This window comes from Notechis scutatus, chromosome 4, assembly GCF_049901735.1.
Source record: "Notechis scutatus isolate UNSWTSFEM ecotype Mainland chromosome 4, rNotScu1.2, whole genome shotgun sequence".
NCBI classification, from domain to species: Eukaryota; Metazoa; Chordata; class Lepidosauria; order Squamata; family Elapidae; genus Notechis; species Notechis scutatus.
Window position 1 is genome coordinate 9,325,866 of NC_142012.1, and position 23,224 is coordinate 9,349,089.

The 23,224-nt window shown below is 40.8% G+C and overlaps 1 protein-coding gene across 3 annotated transcripts in view; it reads right to left on the reverse strand.

The window, feature by feature from the left end:
- The window catches only part of CCDC158 (coiled-coil domain containing 158), a 75,571-nt gene extending 65,164 nt beyond the window's left edge, over positions 1–10,407 (reverse strand). Inside the window, exons 1-3 of one of the 3 annotated variants that reach the window (XM_087962738.1) lie at positions 10,198–10,407; positions 1,711–1,747; positions 392–507 (exon numbers count right to left, since the gene is read on the reverse strand). In XM_087962738.1, coding sequence (XP_087818864.1) covers positions 392–507; positions 1,711–1,736 — 142 coding nt within the window. In that variant the 5' untranslated portion in view covers positions 1,737–1,747; positions 10,198–10,407. The remainder of the gene's footprint in view (positions 1–391; positions 508–1,710; positions 1,748–10,197) is intronic. The other 2 variants (XM_087962737.1, XM_087962736.1) reach the window with 2 other exon arrangements.
- Between the last annotated feature and the right edge of the window lie 12,817 nt (positions 10,408–23,224).

Below are 23,224 nucleotides of genomic sequence, written 5' to 3' on the forward strand. Positions count from 1 at the left end.
GTTCTCAGAACTGTAACCCATAGCAACTAATAAAGCAGCATAAAACTGCATTGTTCAGCAACATTGTTCCATTAAAGTAATTTATAGGGAGTCCTTGTTTAGGGACCACCATTGGGAAATGGACGCCAAGTAGGAAATTACCTGACCGCAATTGTGTTTTCCTTTTCCTCCTGCTCTTGAGAATGCTGCCGGACTGCTCAGCAAAATACCAAAACTTACCTAGCACCCCAGTATATACTGTATGTATGCAAATAAAATAATGTTTGCACCTTCAAAACGATTTGGTTGCTTTAGGTGAGCCAGGTTTGGCCTCGGCGATCTGAAAATGTTTCTGGTCCGTCTGCAGAAAAAAGGCCAGCTATAATTTGCAGTACGTGCTAATTAAACATACCTGTGGCAAGGAAAGGAGAAGACTTTCCTTCCCGACGTCCAGTGGATTCTGAAGAGAACTTGGTGGCTTCTTCCTGGAGTTTCAAGGTTTCTTGTGATTTTTTCTTCAATGCTTCCCTGTGCAATTCAGTGGTAAATCGTAAATGGAATCTGTGCTGGATTCTAACACTATGCATTCTTCAGAATAGATCGAAAGGAGCTACTTTGGACTCCTACTGGCACGATACCTCTTTATGGTAAAATGAGGAACCAGATTTTGGGGGCAAGAGGCTGACTCTGTAAACTGCTTAGAGAGGGCTGTAAAGCACTGTGAAGTGGTATATAAGTCTACCAGCTAGGTACCTGTGCTTCGCTATGAAACTATGTGATTGGGCTTGGTTTTTGGGAAGGAAAATAAGGAGAAAAAAATTCTGCCTCTGCCTACCAGTATCCATCGGCATTCATCTGACTAGCGTCCTGTCAGTGTGTGAGAGAGTTGAGGGTTGTTTGGAAACTGAAACATGGAAACTAAAACAGTATTTGCTGTGTGAGCAAGGAGAGAGCAAGGAGCCTGGGTGTGGCTTAGCTCAACTGTTCTGTACTAAAGCTGCTTGGTGCTGTGTAATTAAAACTGACACTGCTTTCTTCTGCTTGTGTTTTGCATTTGGAGCAGATTTCTTTTCAAGTGGGGAGGTGGAGTAGAACTCCTTAGCATCAGATCCTTTCTTAGTGAGCGCCTAGAAGCCAAGAGGAACACACATGCCAAATTTCAAGTTTGTAGGCTTTACGGTTCTGGAGATTTTGTGATGATGCATGAGTGGTATTTCGCTTTTACATATATAGAAGATTATTACTCCTTATTAAAGCAACTGTGTTTTTCCCCGAAACGTCTGCATAAGACTAGGAAAAAGAATTGTGACTGTTTTGTGTTAAAAGACACAGCTGCTTTAATGGTTTGACTTATTGAAGCAACTACATCCTTTTTTAAACACATAGAAGTCTAAGAATGAATGAGGCAGCTGCTTTAATGAGCAGCAGAGAGGTGCTATGTTCATGCAAATTCCAATTCTGAATGAATCCTTCTGAATAGTTTCCAAAATAGGTACCGCCCTACTATATTGTTAATACATTTCTTAAATGTAAAGTGAAAGTGAAAAGCACCAATGCCTTTCAAATTTAAAGATGTCCAGAGGTTTCTTATTATTCAGAGAAATGCTAACACTTACTCAGAGAAAATATTTTATTATTATAATATCCCACCTATAATGGTAAAATGTTGAGCAAAACGTTAATTGCAAATCATAATTGAAAGGTCTGTAATAGTGTAAAAGCAGGTACTACCTTAGCTCATTAATATTCTTACTCATTCTTGTAAAACCTGCAAAAAATAACAATTATTTTATTGCAACACTATAAATCAAGTTCATAAATGTTTTGACAAAATCATGTCACTAAAAAGACATTACAATACGTGATTTATATTAGATTGTTGGGAGCAATACCCTGACTCTGTAAAACTGCTTAGAGATGGCTGTAAAGTACTATAAGCAGTATATAAGTCTAAGTGCTATAGCTATTAACAAATATTTTGCTTAGCAACATAAATTTTGGGCTCAATTGTGGTCGTAAGTTGAGGATTACTTGTATGGGAAAATAGACAAGAGCTTCCCAGACCTATCCTCCAGGATCTAAGACCTGACACAGAAATTTAACTTGACTTAATTATAATTGATTTTTTTCATTCCTGCTGGGGTGCAAATGGAAGTATACACAGATTTTTAAAAACAGGTCTGCTCACTGAAAACTAGCATCTTGCAGAAAAGCAAAGCTAGAACAATGTTTTTCAACCTTGGCAACTTTAAAGATGTGTGGACTTCAACTCCCAGAATTCTCTAGCTAGCCATGCTGGCTGAAGAATTCTGGGAATTGAAGTCCACACATCTTAAAGTTGTCAAGGTTGAGAGATATTGAACTAGAGACTGTCTTTGTTCAGGAATGTTGCATTTCTAAAGACATAGAGAGATGTTCAATCACTCGAGTCCTACTATAATCTAAAATACCCTGTTTCTCCAACAATACGGCCTCCACCAATAGGAAGTCCCAGCATGTTTTATAGGCATGAAATGAAATTAAGCTCCTCGCCCCAAATTAAGGCCTATATTAAAACATGCGAAATGGGGGGAATGGTGGCGGGGCTTGCCGTTAGGAAGTACTTTTGTTGCACACCCGGATATGGTGCTGCCTGTGTTGACCCCGATACGAAGTGCCCCACCAACGCCGAGGTCAACATCCAAGCATCGCCGCCCGCCTGAATGAATAGAGACCTGGCATTTTCCATACACAGGTAATCCCAGTGGTGGGATTCAAATAATTTAACAACCGCTTCTCTGCCCTAATGATTTCTTCCAACAACAAGCTGAGAAAGTTAACAACCAGTTCTCCCAAACTGGTGCGAAATGGCTGAATCCCACCACTGGATAATCCCCCACTTAACAACAGTTCGTTTAGAGTCTGTTCAAAGTTACAAAGGCACTGAAAAAAGTGCAATATATGAGCAGTTGTCACACTTATGATCATTACACCATTCCTATCGTCAGTCATGCGATCAAAATTCAGAGGCTTGGTAACTGACTCACATTAATGACAGCTGCAGGGTCCCAGGGTCAAGCGATCACTTTTGTGACCTTCTGACGAGCAAGACCAGCCAGTAAGACCACACAAGCAAGACTGGTTAGTAAAGCCACACCTGGAATACAGCATCCAGTTTTGGTCATCACCACATTACAAAAAAGACGTTGAGACTTTGGGAAAAGTGCAGAGAAGAGCAACTAAGAGGATGAAAGCCCTGGAGACTAAAAACATATGAAGAATGGTTGCAGGATTTGAGTTTGGCTAGTCTAGAGGAAAGAAGGGCTAGGGGTGACATGAGAGCAGGGTTCCAGTATTTGAGGGGCTGCCACGAAGAAGAGGGAGTCAAATTATTTTCCACCAGAAGGCAGGACAAGAAGCAATGGGTGGAAACTAATCAAGGAGAGAAGCAACCTCGAATTAAGGAGACGCTTCCTAACCGTCAAGATAATTAACCCGTGGAACAGCTTTGCCTTCAGAAGTTGTGGGACTCCATCACTGGAGGCTTTTAAGAAGATATTGGACAGCCACATGTCTGAACTGTTATAGGGTTTCTTGCTAGAGTTGGATTGGATTGACCAATCCATTGACCAAGGGTTGGATTGGAGGACCTTCTAGTTCTATTCTGATTGATTAAAGCAAACTCAATGGGAAAGCCAGATTCATTTAATAACCACGTTACTAGCTTAACAACTGCAGTGATTCCAGAGGTGGTATTCAGCAGGTTCTGACCAGTTCCGGAGAACCGGTAGTGGACAATTTGAGTAGTTTGGAGAATCGGCAAATCCCACCTCTGACTGGCCCTGCCCCCATCTATTCTCTGCCTCCCAAGTCCCAGCTGATCGGCTGGCTCTTCTTTGGTTGCCCTGCACAGGAGAACGGAGCTGGAAAGCAGGTTAGTGGGGTGGGGAGGGAATGGGGAGTTTACAGTATCCTTCCCCTGCCACGCCCACCAAGTCACACCCATCAAGCCATGCCACGCTCACCAAGCCACGCCCACAGAACCGGTCGTAAAAAAATTTGAATCCCACCATTGAGTGATTCCCTTAACAACTGTGGCAAGATAGCTTGTACAATAGGGCAATATTCACTAAAGGACTGTCTCACTTAGCAGCAGAAATGTGGATCTCAATTGCAGTCATAAGTCGAGGACTAACAAAGCAGGATAGATAGATAGGGTTTGGTTTTCTAAAACTGTTTGCCCGTACTTTCCAAAATATACAATACATACAGGTTGTCCTCGATTTACAACCGTTCATTTAGTGACCGTTTGAAGTTACAATGCCATGGGAAAAAAATGACTTATGACCATTTGGCACACTGATGACCATTGCAGCCTCCCGGGATCAACATTCAGACACTTAGCAACTGACTCCTATTGATGACGGTTGCAATGTCCCTGGGTCACGTGATTCCCTTTGGCAACCTTCTGACAAGCATAGTCCATGGGGAAACCGGATTCACTTAACAACGGTGTTACTAATTTAACAGCTGCAGGGATTCACTTAACAAACGTGGCAAGAAAAGTCGCAAAATTGGGCAAAACTCAACTTAACAAATTTCTCGCTTCGCAAGCTACATTTTGGGCTCAGTTGTGGTTCATAAATCGAGGGCTGCCTGTGTAACACACATACACACAGCAAATTGCAAATATTCAGAACGACTACAACCCTGTTGCCTCAGTGCAACCATGGCTGTTTAACAGATGAAGGAGATGTAAATGGCTAAATAAGAACGGATCTCCAAATGCTATTTAATCAGCTCTTGACAGAATAGCAGAATCAAGTCCCTTATTTGTATTCATTGTAGTTAATGTAGTCATCCAAGTTAATTCAATGGAGCTGGTGACAGTCTAATACAGGGGAACAAATCAAATCATTTTGGGGATGGTAAGAACCTCATACATCTTCAGAGCTATCATCTGTGTAATTATATTATATTGTGCAGTACTTTAAGTATTCCAAGAACACACATTAAATAGCTAAGAGTTTCTGATGTGACTATATCCTGGAGCTTGGCTGGCTGCTTCAATCAAGAGCAATGGCTTATTATTATGTAAGGTAGGTAAATGTATAAAAGATTAGTCTTTTGTCTTCCCTTTCGATTTTGATGGGCTTGACCTGGCTTTTGATCTGCCCATAAAATTACTAGGAAGAAGGAAAAATAATGAATCCTGGGAGCTACAAATAGAAAAAATGGGCTTTGTGGTGCAGATGTGTTAAGGAGATTGTGTTAGTATAATTCACTTCTCTTACGTTCAGTGGAGTTTGATTGTTCTGGAGGAGATTTGATTAAAAATAAGGCTGGTTTTGCAAAACTGGTGTCAAACAATGCATTCTTCGTTCACTACGAGATGGGTGGTAAATAAATTAAATAAACTAACAAAATGCTTTCCTAAAAATGGACTTCACAATCTCAAAAACAATACACGCAAATAACATTCTCAAGCATCATATATCTCTTACACCAGATTCCATAAAAGGTAAATGAAGGGGCTCCTAAATCATACAGGGAGAGAAAATGGTTATATTATATAATTAACATCTCTAAAAATTAGGGTTTTTTGCCAGAACCTGCACAACTGCATAACTGTGAAAAGGTCTTCTAATTTACTTCAAACCAAGAGCAGATCTGATTTTGATCTAAGGTTGTCTCCTAAAATATTTAACACCCGTCACATCCCAGACATAAACTGTTTCAACTCCTATCCTCAAAATGATGCTATAGAGCAATGCACACACCAGAACAACTAGACACAAGGACAGTTTTTCCCCAAATGCCATCACTCTGCTAAACAACTAATTCCCTCAACACTGTCCAACTATTTACAAAGTCTGCATTACTATTACTATTAATCTTCTCATCACTCCTTATCGCCCATCCCCTCCCACTTGTGACTGTATGACTGTAACTTTGTGGCTTGTATCCTTACGATTTATATTGACTATTTCCTAGTATGATTTAATTGCTTATTGTACCCTATGACTATTATTAAGTGTTGTACCTGATGATTCTTGACTCTTGATGAATGCATCTTTTCTTTTATGTACACTGAGAGCTTTTGCACCAAGACAAATTTCTTGTGTGTCCAATCACACTTGGCCAATAGAGAATTCTATTCTATTCTATCTATCTATTCTATTCTAAATATAAAGCCATTTGGTTCAATCATATGCTTAAAAGATGCGCCTTAATTTTTCCAATTGCATAAACACACAGTAGTCCTCAACTTATAACCGTTTATTTAGTGGCCATTCGAAGTTACAACGGCACTGAAAAAAGGGAGCTATGATTATTATTCACACAACTATTGCAGCATCCCCATGGTCATGTGATCAGAGAAATGAATCCCAGGGACTACAGGTAAACCTCAGAGATATTGTGGGTTATTTATTTATTCATTAAATTTATTTGCCATCCATCTCATCCCAAGGCAGCTTACAACATTCAGGCCCAGATCATCAAAATAAAGCGAATATTGTAACAATGCAAATCACACAAAATATTGGGACTTCCCAATGCGTATAAATATTATTTACCCTATGTCTCTAATCAATTAGCAATAGCACTTAGACCTATAAACCCCTCCATGATGCTTTATAGCACTCTCTGGGCAGTTTACAACATCAGCATTTTGTCCACGACAGTCTGGCTCCTCATTTTACTGACCTCGGAAGGATGGAAGGCTGAGCCCCATCAGGATCAAACTGCTGACAGTGAGCAGAGTCAGCCTTCAATCCTGCATTCTAACCACCGCACCACCACGGCAATTAAGTGTGCTATAGGTAAAGGTTCTCCTCGCACATACGTGCTAGTTGTTACTTTCCCACCAAAGTGGTCCCTATTTTTCTACTTGCATTTTTTACATGTGTTCAAACTGCTAGGTTGGCAGAAGCTGGAGCAAGTAACGGGAGCTCACTCCGTTACCCAGCACCAGGGATTCGAACTGGCGAACTGCCGACCTTTCTGATCGACAAGCTCAGTGTCTTATCCACTGAGCCACCGTGTCCCCAAGTGTGCTATAGCACTTATGTCTAAAAAGACAATGTAAATGCCTTAATAAAATAACACCTAGTGCTAAAAAAAATGCTAACCATCATCTGAGTTTTCAACAAGTTGCAATCTTTTTGCTGGCAGAGGGTCTCTGAAGCACAAGGAAGCAAAGCATGATAAAACGAGGTATGCCATCACTGGAAATTTACAAGAATTCCTTACACTCTTAAGCATCTCTGTGTTATAGCAGAACAATCATTAACCATTAAATTTTCAAGCAATCTTTTAATCATTAATACAGCAGCGTGCAATAGAAACACGAAGTTTGCCTTTTTTCCTAGCTTATGTTCACTTATATATATATATATATATATATATGAATATTCACATCATTGCCTATCTTCAACCACTGAGATGTTGTGCGTCAGTAAATGAATACAGGTAGTGCTTGACTTACAACAATTCATTTAGTGACTGTTCCAAGTTACAATGGCACTGAAAAAAAATGACATGATCAATTTGCACATTTATGACCATTACCACACCCTCCTGGTCACGTGATCAAAATTCAGAAGTTTGGCAACTGACTCGTATTTATGACGGTGACAGTGACAGTGTCACAGAGTCACAGTCACTTAATAACTGTTGTGATTCACTTTACAACTGCGGCAAGAAAGGTCGTAAAATGGGGCAAATTCATTTAACCATGGACTCGCTTAGCAGCAGAAATGTTTGGTTCCATTGTGGTCATTAAGTCGAGGACTACCTGTACACATGCCCTACTTATAAAAGCCAGGAGATAAGAAACAAGAAAGTGGTAGAGTTTTTTTGTTGTATTTGTAAGAGCCCAGAATCTATGGGAGTGGAGGCTATAATAAATTTAAATAAATCATCAACAACAACAGTAGTTGAAAATGGTAACTGAACAATAGGAGGTGAATGTCGAAAGTGGCTGTGATTGGTTAAGGAGGAGAAAAATGATCCCAGGAGTTCATATCTAAGGAGGTAGCAGAAATGGCTGAGTTTGTGACAAACTGGTTAGCTGCTATCTGGAAATATGAACAGGTTAGTCTACTCATTTGAGGGTAGTTTCTAATTTCAGAAAACCAATTTTCAAGGCATCACCTATTAACAATGAATAGGTGTACTTGTGCTGAGGCTGAACTATCTTGATGTTTGGTGCTTGACAGAAGGCTGCAAACAATTCCAGATTCCCCTTTGTGTTTATTTTATTTATTTATTTATTTATTTATTTATTACACTTTTTGTGTTCTCTCCTATAAGGTGACTCTGTGTGGCTATTGAACCTCACAATTTTAATCTCATGGTACGCTTTGTTTTGTTCTACTCAATTCTCTAGCTTCGCACAACACAGTTAAACGTAAGTTAATCTCGTAAACTGGGATTCAAACTTGGCTACACCAAAATGACGTTGGCTTGTTTGTGAGTCTAAGCCTCTGTGAGACACTCATTTATACATAACAGGAGCTTAGAGCTTAGATAAGAGAACTAAGAGGAAACGAAACTTATTCTGATATTAAAAATATTCTTATTTGTGTGTTTTTCATCCATCAGTATGGTTATCCAATCTTTTGGCTAGCCTGAGCTGCACTGCCTTACCTTGGGACTCACATAAAATATAGTTGATGTATATCAATAGCAAACTTCCATTGTTTCTTTGTTTTTGTTTTTTAAATGTGATCATATGGGGCCATACTACTAGCTATTCAGGGCCAAATGTAGCCCATGGGCCATGAGTTGGAGCACCTGCTTTAGAAGGTCTTCATATCTAAAAATGAGAAGATGGAGCAGTATGGTCCAGAATAGATTAAGGGATCAACTTAGGATCTAAGGATTCATCTAAGGATATAATTACACCTTAGTTTTTCCTCTTTTCCCGAGATATATTTTCTCCTTGTACTCATCACTGTAATAAATATCAATTATTTTTTAACCGTACCATCATATATGAATTTTGCTCGGTTTGTTATGCTCTGCTAATTCAAATGTATTTGTTTATTTATAGAAAACCAAGGATCTCATACAAAATCTCGACTTACGGAGGGCGATCTGTCGGACTCCCTGGTCTCTCCCCCTTTCAAATCCCAGTTAGGAGCCCTTGCTAAGACGTCTGGGTGCCTGGAAAGCTTCACCCATCTGCTGGAGCAGTCTGCCAGGCCTGGATGGCACCCTGGGGTCCAACCCCCTTCAAAGGGCTCAATCGGTCTCTGATCCTAGGAGGCAGCTTGGACTACCCATGGCGTCCAGGTGAGGCTGGTTTGCCCCACCTTGAAAGCATCTCCCTTCAACACAGCCAGAGGTTTGGCAGCCTCGAAAGCACAAGGAAATGGGGGACGCTGGGGAGAGCCTGCTCCCCGAGGCCCAAGGTGTGTCCCACCTGCTGCAGGTTGCCCCGCCCCCTGGCAACTCACCTGAGAAGGACCAGTGGCCTAAGAAATAGACTGGACAGATCAGCAGGGGCCTACGGAACCACAGTGGCCTCTGCTGTTGGGAGGTGGCACTGCAGGGGCTGACTTGAGGGCCAAGAATAGCGTGGAGAAACTGTACAAAGATTGTTTCAACAATGGCATCTGCCAAAATGTGTTTTGATCCAGGAAACAGGGAAAAGCTGAGGAAAAGATTTTTCTCCCTGACGTATAAGTATAAGGGGGAAGGAATGGAAAGCCTAATTAGGCTTACAAGGTGTATTCGAGCCTAGCTCAATATAGCTAGTTCAGTGTTTCTCAACCCTGACAGCTTTAATTTATTTATTTTAATGTATTTATCATTTAATGCATCATTTACACGATAACTTCATCTGTTGATTCTATCCACATGCACTTGTGTATCAGGTTGTAAAGTGGCTGCTTATAGGTTGTGTAGGTTTTCAGCACATCCTAATCCCCATATACTTATCTGCTAAAATATTACAACTCTTGTTATTCTGTCCCTCCAAATCTCTCTGTCTAACTGGGAAATACCCCTCAAGCTTTAAATCTAAGCACAGCGTTCTCTCCTGTGAAATTCAGTGATGCCACAGCCCTCTTTCCGCCAAACTGTCTAAGAAAGAGACTAGATTTTTCCACCATAAAATAATTGTGTGCAAAAAGTGCAGGGAGAGGTCATTCTGAATTAGAATCTGGGGGTTCCCCAAAGTTTGAACAAAGCCAGACATTGTGAAGCAAAAAACTGCAATGAGACACCTACCTCTGACGTGCCTCTGACGAAATTCTGTTTTGTTGTACTTTGCAAATATGAGTGCTTCTCGTGCCAGTTCTGGTGCGGAACTGGCTCATGCAATGACCTTGCTGTGTGCATCCAAGGAGAGAAGGAGACTTTGAGGGGTGCCCTGGGATTCATGCTTTACTCTTCTTTATGCACATGGCACACAGGGAAGCACTGATCACCAAAGAGAGCTGCTGAGGTGCAAAACCGCGGGATCAGTAGCAGCCAGTGTCCTGCCTTTGTCTGGTGGGGTCACCTAGGCAACAGACTCCACCTCTGATAAGAGCTATGTGCTTGTGTGGGAACCACACTCAACAACTTCGGGTGTCCAGTTTCGCTAGCAAGGTGGGCCTGTTCAATTGCTGTAGAAAAAAGAACTGCCCTTGCTCTTTGTCACGCTTCACAAGCCATGCCACAAACCTTGTAGATCAGGGGTGTCTAACTTTGGCAGCTTTTAAGACCTGTGGACTTCAACTCCCAATTCCCCAGCTCTTTGAGACCTGTGGACTTCAACTCCCAGAATTCTCCAGCTCTTTGAGACCTATGGACTTGAACTCCCAGAATTCCCCAGTTCTTTAAGACCTGTGGACTTCAACTCCCAGAATTCCCCAGCTCTTTGAGACCTGTGGACTTCAATTCCCAGAATTCCTCAGCTCTTTGAGACCTATGGACTTGAACTCCCAGAATTCCCCAGTTCTTTAAGACCTGTGGACTTCAACTCCCAGAATTCCCCAGCTCTTTGAGACCTGTGGACTTCAACTCCCAGAATCCCCCAAATCTTTGAGGCCTGTGGACTTCAACTCCCAGAATTCCCCAGCTTTGAGACCTGTGGACTTCAACTCCCAGAATTCCCCAAATCTTTAAGGCCTGTGGACTTCAACTCCCAGAATTCCCCAGCTCTTTGAGACCTGTGGGCTTCAACTCCCAGAATTCCCCAGCTCCAAATGTGGGAGCTGAAGTCCACAGAGGTTAAAACTGCCAAGGTTGGACACCTTGTTGTAGATGATCTTCCCCACTGGTGAGTCCAAATCTAGAAGTTCATGAGAAAAAGGGAAAAAAAGTTTCATCCACATAACAGGATTGCCTGGGGAAACCCAGCTCAAAATACTGTAATACTGTATTCCTCAATAACTCATTAACCTTTTTTTTCTAAAACAGGTACTCCTCAACTTACAATGGTTCATTTAGTGACCGTTTGAAGTTACAATGGCACTGAAAAAAGCGACTTATGACTGTTGCAGCATCCCCATGGTCAAATGACCAAAATCCAGATGCTTGGCAACTGTTTCATATTTATGACAGTTGCAGTGTCTCAGGGTTATGTAACTCCCTTTTCAACCTTCTGTCAAGCAAAGACAATGGGGAAGCCAGATTCATTTAACGACCGTGTTATTAATGGAAGAACTGCTATGATTCACTTAAGAACTGTGATAAGAAGGTCATAAAGTGGGACAAAATTGAGTTTAAAAACCATCTCACTGAGCAACATAAATGTTGGGCTCAATCTGTGGTTGTAACTCAAGGACTACCTGTATAGTTTCTTTCTTATAAATTTGGGCGGCCAAAACTGGACCTGCTATCACCAGATGAATTAAGATACAATGGAACTATTACTTTCCATAATATGGGGTTAGGTTGTAGACTGAAATTGCATTTCCTTTTTCAGCAACCATCATGACTCAACATTTCTTATATTTGGTTGTGATCAGCTACAATTCTAAGATATTTTACAAGTGTAACATTACCAAAACAAAGCACCATTTATCCTGTAACTGTGCTCTTGATCTCATTCTTCTTGTGAAGAATCTTATTTTTATTAAATTTTATTCCATTTATCTTGTAGCTGTGCGTTTGATCTCTTTTTCGCTGGTGAAGAAACCTAATTTGTTTTTATTAAAGTTCATTCTGTTATTTTCTGCAAGTTGTCAGATTACTGTTGAATTTTTTTATCCCTGTCTTTTAGAGCATTGTTATTTTTATCCTGATAAAAGACCATGTAAAAGTTTAAGATGCTCCCCTCAGAAAATTCATCCTGGACAAAGCCTGTCTGGGATGCCGTGAAATGTCAACAATGACAACAGTTAATCCATCAATCCTCAGAAAATGAACAATAAGGAGAGAAAAAATAGATGAACCAAAGAGAAAAGGTGACAGAGCCAGGAAAAATCAGAAAGTAAGAAAAGCGCTGTTTGGGTATAACAAAAAAAGGTTTAAAATTTCCACCTCTCTCTCTCTCTCTCTCTCTCTCTCTCTCTCTCCCTCCCTCCCTCCCTCTTTTATGAAGCCCTTTATCGGTTCAAATGTCCCTTTTCCTGTCCATTCTTTCCTTGCTTTGATTAACATCTTCTAAGTATCTAATTGCTGGTACATATCTCTGTGTGAGAGTGGTTTATGTAAGACAAAAGTCAGTATATTGAGATATGATAATAATTTTATTAATAGGGTGCCTTATTTTACAAGGAATTTAATTTTAATTTGCAAGTCTTTCTTTCCTTCCTTCCTTCCTTCCTTCCTTCCTTCCTTCCTTCCTTCCTTCCTTCCTTCCTTCCGTCCTCCCTCCGTCCCTCCCTCCCTCCTTCCTTCCTTCCTTCCTTCCTGTCTGGCTTCTGTGAGAGCTGTATGTACACCAGTGGTGGGATTCAAATTTTTTTACTACCTGTTCTGGGGGCATGGCTTGGTGGCCGTGGCATGGAAAGGATACTGTAAAATCTCCAGTCAGAGGTGGTATTTGCTGGTTCTCTGAACCACTCAAAATTTCCACTACTGGTTCTCCAGAACTGGTCAGAACCTGCTGAATGCCACCTCTGGTGTACACCCACACACAAATATCTCATATATCTTTTCAATGGCATCTTTTATCCTCACTGGGAGTAAGAAAACTCCCCAACCTGGCCTGGAAATTATTGTGGAAACTTTTTGTTACGCTCGCCATCTTCTTCCTGTTCTTCTAACTATTTATTGATCCTGAAGAAGACCTGTTGACTTTACTCTTTAGATTATGGATTTTTTAAATAGCAATCATCACTTTGTAGAAAAGAATTTTAAGTCATCCTGACATAATGAACCTCTGCTAACTGATCCAGTCCAAACTGGTAATCAGGTCAGAGAATAATGGACCCAGTGCATTCTAGATCTCTCAAACAGATATTATGGATTAAAACATTTCACAGAATCTGGTTTTCTGTTGACACCTAGAGGTTTTGTCTTTTAATTACATTCAAAGTCTGTGCTTAAAACATAGTTTTCCTCACCAGATCTAATAAATACTTACCTATCAGCAGACATATCATACAATATATTTTGATATCAGAATGAATTTGTCTTATTTTGAGTGCTGTTTTCATCTTCCATTTGTTTTGTTTTCATTGAAAATGTTGCATATTTGGTAGCTAGATTGGATTAGAAATTAGGAACCTGGAGTATTCCATTTGTAAGTATGACATCTAATGCAGTTGAGAGTTCTTGGTATGTTTTCACTTTTGCATTTTGAAAAAGTTGATTCTGAAGAAGGTTGAAAAGACAGAGATAGGTTGTTTATTTTTGATTCTGGTGCAATAAGACAATATTTTCACAATGTTCTACAAATGATAAGGTTGCCTTCTTTCCATGCAAGCATCCACATATCGTGGTATGAAGTCAGACAAACATAACATGAAGGTTTTAAGTTTATTTTATGTGTTGACCTACAGTTCTCTTAACTGAACCTGGGAATAACGGAATCTGTAGTCTCATACATTTAACAGAGTAAGGGAATTGGAAGGGACCTTGTAGGTCATCTAGTCCAACCCCCTGCTCAAGCAGGAGACCTATGCCATTCCAGACAAGTGGCTATCCAATCTCTTCTTAAAAACTTCCAGTGATGGAGCTGGGGGCAAGCCATTCCACTGGTTAATTGTTCTCACTGTCTGGAAATTTCTCCTTAGTTCTAGGTTGCTTCTGTCCTTGATTAGTTTCCATTCGTTGTTTCTTGTCTTGCCTTCTGGTGCTTTAGAAAATAGGTTGACCCCCGTCTTCTTTGCGGCAGCCCCTCAAGTACTGAAACCCTTCTGTCTTGTCATCTCTAGTGGATATCAAACTATTTTGGAGGCCATCAGAGTTCTGAAGTTTGCGGAGTTTCATTTCCAGTACAGCAATTGTGTGGAAATGACCGCTATCAACTTTATATTGCATGCACTTTTAATCAATTGTACCTAGCAGCTTCTGGAATCCTTAACAAATCACTCCTCTCTCTCTCTCTCTCTCTCTCTCTGGCTGTTGCTGCCTCTCTGCTCTGAACACTCTCCTTCAACAACAGAAGGCTTGAGAACAGAGGCAGCGGAGTGGGAAAAGCTGAAAAGAGCTAAGCTATCTCCTTCACATTTTGCAAGGGATTAATTTCACCTGCCTTTCCTGTTTTCCTGGCACAGTCTCATTCCCCCTGTATAAATTCAACTGGGCAAGTCATTCGACATCCAAGCTCTACAGAGCAAGTGGAAAAGAAAAGAAAGAAGGAAAGAAGGAAGGAAGGGAAGGAAGAAAAAGAAAAAGAAAGAAAAAAAGAGAAAAGAGAAAAGAAAGGAAAGTCTGGGCTTTGCTCCCCTCCCACCCTCCTTTTTTGTCCCTGCTACTTCTGACAAACCACAAAACAGTGAAGCTAGCAGAAAAGCCTGTTGAAGAACCGGAGAAGATGCTTTCATTCTTCAGAGGCAATGAACTGAGGAAAAAACAGCCATTGTAATGGTAAATTGCCGAGGGACTGGGAGAAAGGGCCAATCATCAATCAAAGCCGAAGCACTAGGAGCTCATTTAAAAAGTTTGCTCCCCAACAGATTGAAATGTCTCGCTTTCTCTCTATCTTCTTGCTCCTTTTCTTTCTTTCTTTCGCTTTCTTCCTGGTCCTGACGCTGTGAAGAAGGCCCAGATTGGGCAATGTTCACGGAAAGAGATTTTCAGAGAGAAGGATTTTGCAGAGGGAGGAGAAACGTGTCGAGTTGAAAACATCTCATGAAGTTGGACTGGTTCAGCTAAGGTGCCCGAATGTTCTAAAGAATTCTCTGTCTAGCACCGTGGACTTCTTGTAGCCACCAGGAAAATGGACTTGTCCTTCTTGGTGATCCTTGCAGCCTACGATCTGGCAGAAAGGGAGATAATTCATCACGAATGTGGAGGTTTTTCATCTTCAATGCTCCCGTTCCCAAACTCTTCAGGTTACTGAGGGTGTGTTCAGAGGGCCCTTGGAAAGGCAAAGTTATGAGGTTCATGATGTTGGACAATGTAAACAGAAATGTCATTTCTTCTTCAGAAGCTAACTCAACCCATAAAGGGAGATACCTTTACTTGGAAGTATCGCTCCAAGGAGGAGCTCCATGGGGATTTACACTGAAAGGCGGACTGGAGCATAAAGAGCCATTAATCATCTCCAAGGTAACCCTGTTTATTTGATTTAAATAAGAGTTTAACAGGAATTTAAAGCAAATTTAAAAGCTAGAATTCGTTACAAGGGTACCAGATGAAGCAAAGCATTCCAGGAAAGAATGAGGAAGGAGTGAGAATTTGTCTTGTGATTTGTAGGTTGTTCAACATTTTTAGGCCATTGTGAAGCCAAAGGGGGAAAAAAACCTTTGTATTTGGCACAGACCACTAGGTACTGTTTTATATAGATCCTTCGAAAGAGCACATTTCAAAGATATGGAGACATACATTTTTGATTTAAACAATTTTTATCTGCTTAAGGTAGATCCTGTAACCTCTGAGCTAATTTGTAACCAATAACGAATGAGGTGCTTGGATTTAACATGATTTAGGCTAATTCGTTTCAGGAGGATTAAGGTTATTTAAATCGATTGGGTGCTTAAAATTACATATTTCAACTGAAAAGTTTAATAGGGCTCCAGCAAGGGTTGCAAAAAATGACCCAATCATCTATATATTTTGGTTTTTTTAGTTAATATATTCTTCATTTTTTTAAAAAAATGTAAATGTTTTATTTGCATTAAATGTTAGTTGCAAATATAGAATGTGCTAGGCTTGTGCTAGATATGTACAAATTTTATTTGAATCAGTATCAACTGACAAGCATATATAAGCCATCAGGTTTCACTGAACATTTTGCAAAAGGGATAAAGAGTTTTCCGAGTATAACAACTTTTACATTTTTTGCTCCATTCAAAGTTTTAAAAAAAATCTTAATATGTTGGCTAAAAGTGGGATTTGTTGCTTTCTGAATCTTCCATTTCAGAGCAGAAGCTGTTCTCAGTTTCTTTCCACAATGTGCTGCATACTTTTTCTTTAATGATTTGTTAGCTAAGCCACTATTCGATTTACATGTTAAACTATAGCTAAATACCACTTTATGGTTTAACATTGTGTGTGTGTGTGTGTGTGTGTGTGTGTGTGTGTGAAATTATTTTTAGAATCCATTTGGCATTTCTTTAAACTAAACTAAACGAGTGTGGTCTGATATGTCTCTTGAACAGGAAAAATTATCAAGTGGGAATATGGCAAATTATTGTTTGTATTAAATTATCTCCAAAAAAAAGTTAGCTATGTAGCTTTTGAGACTCAAGCTTTGAGGAACTATAGTTTAGTTCCTTAGATTTATAGTATGAAATTTTAGTTATGCATTTTTTTCTAAATTACTTCAATTACCAAAGAAGTATTCAAAAAATTAACAAAAGATTTCTAAAATATCAGCTATCTAGTAATTTCCCTTTTTCTTTCGGGATTTTGTAAAGGGGAAAAAAGCCTATCAGCCTATCCCCTATCAGAATCTGATTCAGAGGGGGAGGCCGAGCAGCTGACAGGGAGTGGGAGTGTGGCTCTGTTGGCTATGGAAGAAATGGGGAAGGGCAAAGTCCAGCTGGGCAGAGCAGGGGAGAGGTAGAGCAAGGCAGAGGGAATTCAAAGGAAGACCCAGGCCCACCCCTTCTTCATCCTAGGGCACGCAGGGAGGAATGGAGAAGGGAGTAACGTGAGTTGCATGGCTTGCGGGGGAGGAAAGGGCCCTGATTCCCTTCATTAGCTGCAGCTGGGAACACAGTGTTTAAAAAGGGAAGTTGTGCACAGCAAGTTGTTGAGAACAAATCATGAATTATCTGGTTTTGTCAAGGCTTATCTGGGTTCCTGGTGTCTTCCCAACTGTGTGGCCTTTCAAGTCTGCAATTCTTTCTCCTGACCTGTCAAGTTAATTACTGCAGCATGGTTTGTATGGAATTTTATTTACAGTTTGTATGTACTTTGTTTTCGGACTGAATTTCCTCCACTTAAAGACTGTTCTTGGAAGAGTTTTTTCTCTAGCCAAAGGTAACCTGGACATTGGGGGCAAAGTTGGCGGTACTAAAGGGACTCTTCTTACTTATGTGACTATGTTGCCTTTGTGCCACGCCCTGGGTCATCACATATTTATAACAGTTGTAGTGTTACGTGATCTAAGCTTGGTGGTTTTTTTGTCGATGTTTCTTTACCCAACTAGGTAACATCATCAGTGCTAGCGTCAGCAATGATCTTGCCCAGTTGAAATGTCTGCAAGAAAACCATCAAGCTCAGAGAGCACCAAGAGACCCACAACAAGAAATAAAGACTATCAAATCACTGCTTACATCCAGCTGCCTTAGGTCCTCCAGGAAGGAGTAGAAGAAGGAAACAAGAGGATTATGGACCCAGTTCTTCATGTCTTAATTGCTGGCTCCATGAAAAAAACAAAAAACAGAATTGAGTAACTGAACTGTAGTTTGCTATAATGGGAAGTTTTTGCCAGAAAGTCAAAGTAAATTCTGGTTCCAGAAAAGAAAAAAAGCCCATAGTAAATTGCAATCATGTGCCTTTCAGAAGATGCAAATGGCCATAAATACAGACCAGTTGCCAAGCACCCAAAATTTGATCATGTGACTGCAGGGGGGTGGGCCGGCCATTGGAACTTTGGATCTGGGTTGAAATTATCTTTTTCAAAGTTGATCATAATTTTGAGCAGTTGCTAAGTGACCAATCGTAAGTCGAGGACTATTCTGTTGGTGAACTTAAGCCAAAGAGATATTGACTGCTCTCCACAAAGCAATACAAAATGCATTTATTTGTTTGTTTTTACCACCCTAATGGACCCTGGACAGGATACCACAGGATTTTAAAAATGGCATTAAAAACTCCCTATATAAATAATAGAAATCAACCATAACACAAGCTGCCATGCAAACCAAGGATGCTGCCAAATGCGGCAAGATATTCCATGACTTTAAAGAGGAACATTTACCGGCATACAGTAATAAACTTCCAGGGCTAAAAACATTTACAAGAGAGGAAACCACATCCTGCCTTTAAAAACAAAAGGCTTATTACAGCTAATACAGCCCATTCAAGCAACAACAATGGGCCTGTGGGGTTTGGTTTCTTCAACAACCAATTCCCTTAAGGTCAGACATGCTTAAAGTGTGTTTTACATCATCATCATGAGTTTAGTTTCTGGCTTTTTTTTTCCTTTTAGCCAATTCTGTATTTCAAGAACACCAAGAATATCGTATGCCTGTTATTTCGCTACCTGACTCTGTTGTTACATCCTCAAACCCTCAAAACTTTAACCTTAAACTGTCTACTGTGGACCTCATTCCATTCCTAAGAGGTCTGTACGGGGCGTGCATAAGCACACCAGCGTGCCTGCCATCCCTGTCCTACGGTTCCCATTTATTTGTACTCATTTATTATATATATACTTATATGTTTATATGTTATGTTCATACTTATACTTGTTTTCTCATACATGCTTGACAAACTAAACTAACTAGCTAACTAACTAACTAACTAACTATTAAAGCACTTTATTTTTGAAATGCTTTATTCCTCATGGATTAGGAGCGGTGTCACACTAAGCCATGGTTTGCTTTGCATGTCACATCACATCCTACGTGCGATAACAGAGTCAAAACTACAGCTCAGGGGTGCTGCCTGAGTTCATCCATATAGAAAGTCCTTGATTTCCAACCATTCATTCAGTGACCGTTCAAAGTTGCAATGGCACTGAAAAAAGTGACTTATGGCCGTTTTCCACACTTATTGTTGTAGCCTGTCAGCCGCCAGCCCCTTCAGCATCTGAATCAGAGGAGGAGGAAGAGGCATGGGAGTCAGTCATAAGTTGAGGACTACCTGTATGGGAAGATGATGGCAGATAATAGGCAGTTTTCAACTTACAACCATTTGTTTAGTAACTATTTAAAGTTACAACAATGTTGAAAAACACCTAATAAAGTGTGGTCCTCACACTTACAATCTTTGCAGCATTCTTTTAGTCACATGATCAAAATTTGGGTGCTTGGCAACTGTCATGTATTTGGAGTCACATGGTTGCCATTTCCGATTTTCCTAGCTGGCATCTGATAAGCAAAATCAATAGGAAAGCCAGATTTCTTTAACAACCATGTGAGTCCCTTAATTCCCACAGCAATAAGGTTGTAAAATAGGCCATGACTCACTTCACTGCTCCACTTAGTGATCAGTGTTCTGGATCACATCTTTCTCATTCTATTTCCCCCACAACAATTCTATCAGGTGTGTTGGATTGAGAATGACTGCCCCAAAGTCACCCAGCTGGTTTTCATGGCTAAGGCAGGACTAGAACTCACAGTCTCCCTGTTTCCACCTGGTGCCTTAACCTCTAGACCAAACTGCCTCTCTGAACGTTTCACATTTACTCTTTTACATTTTCCCATAATAATGGTACAATAAATGTTTTTAAGGCCCCGAGCGCTTCCCTTCCCATTAGATAATTTGCTGAATCAAATCAAGTCTGTAACTCTATATTTCTATAGATATCTGAATAAGTTAAACCGCACGTGTTGTTAATGATTCATTGCATTTTAGTGCCAAAGGATATCAAAGGGATCGACTCATTGCATTGAATACATTGGGAAGTAACTCTAAATTCAGTTTATTATACACCTCAGAGAGAAATATTAACTCATGCAATAGGAAGAATGTGAGAATTTCAGAGAGGAATGTATTATTTAATTTAGTAGCTGGAACAGTAAATCCTATAATGCAGGGGTCTCCAATCTTGGTAACTTTAAGTCTTGTGGACTTCAGCTCCCAGAATTCCCCAGCCAGCTTTGCTGAGGAATTCTGGGAATTGAAGTCCACAAGTCTTAAAGTTGCCAAGGTTGGAAACCCCTGCTATAATGGACCAGAATACACAGTTGTAGTTGATTGGTTGGAGAGTGTGGGCTCATGCAGATGAGGCAATCTGCGCTATAATTGGTTGCCGTGGATGTAAAGGGGGAGTTTCCCTTTTTTCCCCGTCTTTTTCTTCGGCAGGCTTTGTATGCTGTCTGAATTTTTACCTCATGAGGTTCCTGTGCTCCTGACCATCTTGACTGCTCTAAATACAAATGTGAAATATACACTGCTCAAAAAAATAAAGGGAACACAAAAATAAGACATCCTAGATCTGAATGAATGAAATATTCTTATTAAATACTTTGTTCATTACATAGTTGAATGTGCTGACAACAAAATCACACAAAGATTATCAATGGAAATCAAATTTAGCAACCCATGGAGGTCTGGATTTGGAGTTACACTCAAAATTAAAGTGGAAAAAAACACTACAGGCTGATCCAACTTTGATGTAATGTCCTTAAAACAAGTCAAAATGAGGCTCAGTAGTGTGTGTGGCCTCCACGTGCCTGTATAATCTCCCTACAACGCCTGGGCATGCTCCTGATGAGTTGGCGGATGGTCTCCTGAGGGATCTCCTCCCACACCTGGACTAAAGCATACCCCAACTCCTGGACAGTCTGTGGTGCAACGTGGCATTGGTGAATGGAGCGAGACATGATGTCCCAGATGTGCTCAATTGGATTCAGGTCTGGGGAACGGGCGGGCCAGTCCATAGCATCAATGCCTTCGTCTTGCAGGAACTGGTGACACACTCCAGCCACATGAGGTCTAGCATTGTCTTGCATTAGGAGGAACCCAGGGCCAACCGCACCGGCATATGGTCTCACAAGGGGTCTGAGGATCTCATCTCGGTACCTAATGGCAGTCAGGCTACCTCTGGCGAGCACATGGAGGGCTGTGCGGCCCCCTAAAGAAATGCCACCCTACACCATTACTGACCCACTGCCAAACCGGTCGTGCTGGAGGATGTTGCAGGCAGCAGAACGTTCTCCACGGCGTCTCCAGAGCCTGTCACGTCTGTCACATGTGCTCAGTGTGAACCTGCTTTCATCTGTGAAGAGCACAGGACACCAGTGGCGAATTTGCCAATCTTGGTGTTCTCTGGCAAATGCAAACGTCCTGCACAGTGTTGGGCTGTAAGCACAACCCCCACCTGTGGACGTCGGGCCGTCATACCATCCTCATGGAGTCTGTTTCTGACCGTTTGAGCAGCCACATGCACATTTGTGGCCTGTTGGAGGTCATTTTGCAGGGCTCTGGCAGTGCTCCTCCTGTCCCTCCTTGCACAAAGGTGGAGGTAGCGGTCCTGATGCTGGGTTGTTGCCCTCCTACAGCCTCCTCCACGTCTCCTGATGTACTGCCCTGTCTCCTGCTAGCGCCTCCATGCTCTGGACACTACGCTGACAGACACAGCAAACCTTCTTGCCACAGTTCGCATTGATATGCCATCCTGGATGAGCTGCACTCCCTGAGCCACTTGTGTGGGTTGTAGACTCCGCCTCATGCTACCACTGGAGTGAAAGCACCACCAGCATTCAAACGTGACCAAACCATCAGCCAGAAAGCATAAGAACTGAGAAGTGGTCTGTGGTCACCACCTGCAGAACCACTCCTTTATCGGGGATGTCTTGCTAACTGCCTATGCTTTCTACCTGTTGTCTATTCCATTTGCACAACAGCATGTGAAATTGATTGTCAATCAGTCTTGCTCCCTAAGTGGACAGTTTGATTTCACAGAAGTGTGATTGACTTGGAGTTTATTTTTTTGAGCAGTGTATTTATTTATATAAAACTACGTGTTTGTATCCGTGTCTTTGACTTCATTTGGACAGCTGCTGCCCAATTCCTTGACAGAACAACTGTGTGATTGATATTTTGTATAGCTGAAGAAGCCGTGGGGTACATTTTAGAGGGGCTAGTGAGATTTGCTACAAAATCCTATTAAAAAATCACAGGATTTATACACATTCCTGCCATCTCCTTAGCTCTTCGCCTTGGAAACTTGTAATGTCGGACTGGCTACATTGTCAATCCAAGTGCAGTGTCATTTCAGTCTTATGATCATCCCTTGGTAATCAGTTGGCCCGAAATCCACTTCCAGTTTCCAGCAGAAATATCACCCTGCCTCCAAGGCTCCCATAAGACAAACTTCACTTTGGCATCTTATTAAGGGGGGGGGAAAAGCAGGGCTTTGTGTTTTAAAATAGATCATGCGGTCTAAAGTTAAGCAATTGGCAAACTAGGCATAGTGGTTTTTCCAACTGTATTAAGAGGTGTCTGCCTTGAGCTTTAGATCTCAACGAATTGATCTTTCCAAAAATGTTTTTTATAGATGGATTTTTTAAAAAAGAGTGTGCAGTTTTTCCATGCAATAATATATACGATAATAGACATGGACTCCAGGACTGTCTGTCTGTTTATCTGTCTGTCTGTCTATCTGTCTATCTATCTATCTATCTATCTATCTATCTATCTATCTATCTATCTATCTATCTATCTATCTATCTATCTATCATTTCTCTGTCTGTCTGTCTATCAACTATCATCTAGCTATCCATCATCTATCCATCATTTGTCTGTCTGTCTATCTGTCTATCTATCAACTATCATCTAACTATCTATCCATCATCTATCCACCATTTGTCTGTTTGTCTGTCTGTCTATCTATCTATCTATCTATCTATCTATCTATCTATCTATCTATCATCTATATCTATCTATCAACAATCATCTAGCTATCCATCCACATGCACACCAATGCATACAAACATACATACATACACATATTATATACAGTACTGTATAAAAATAAAAAAGAATTTGAACAGTTGGTTCTGCGATTATAATCCCACTGTCCAGGCTGATAATG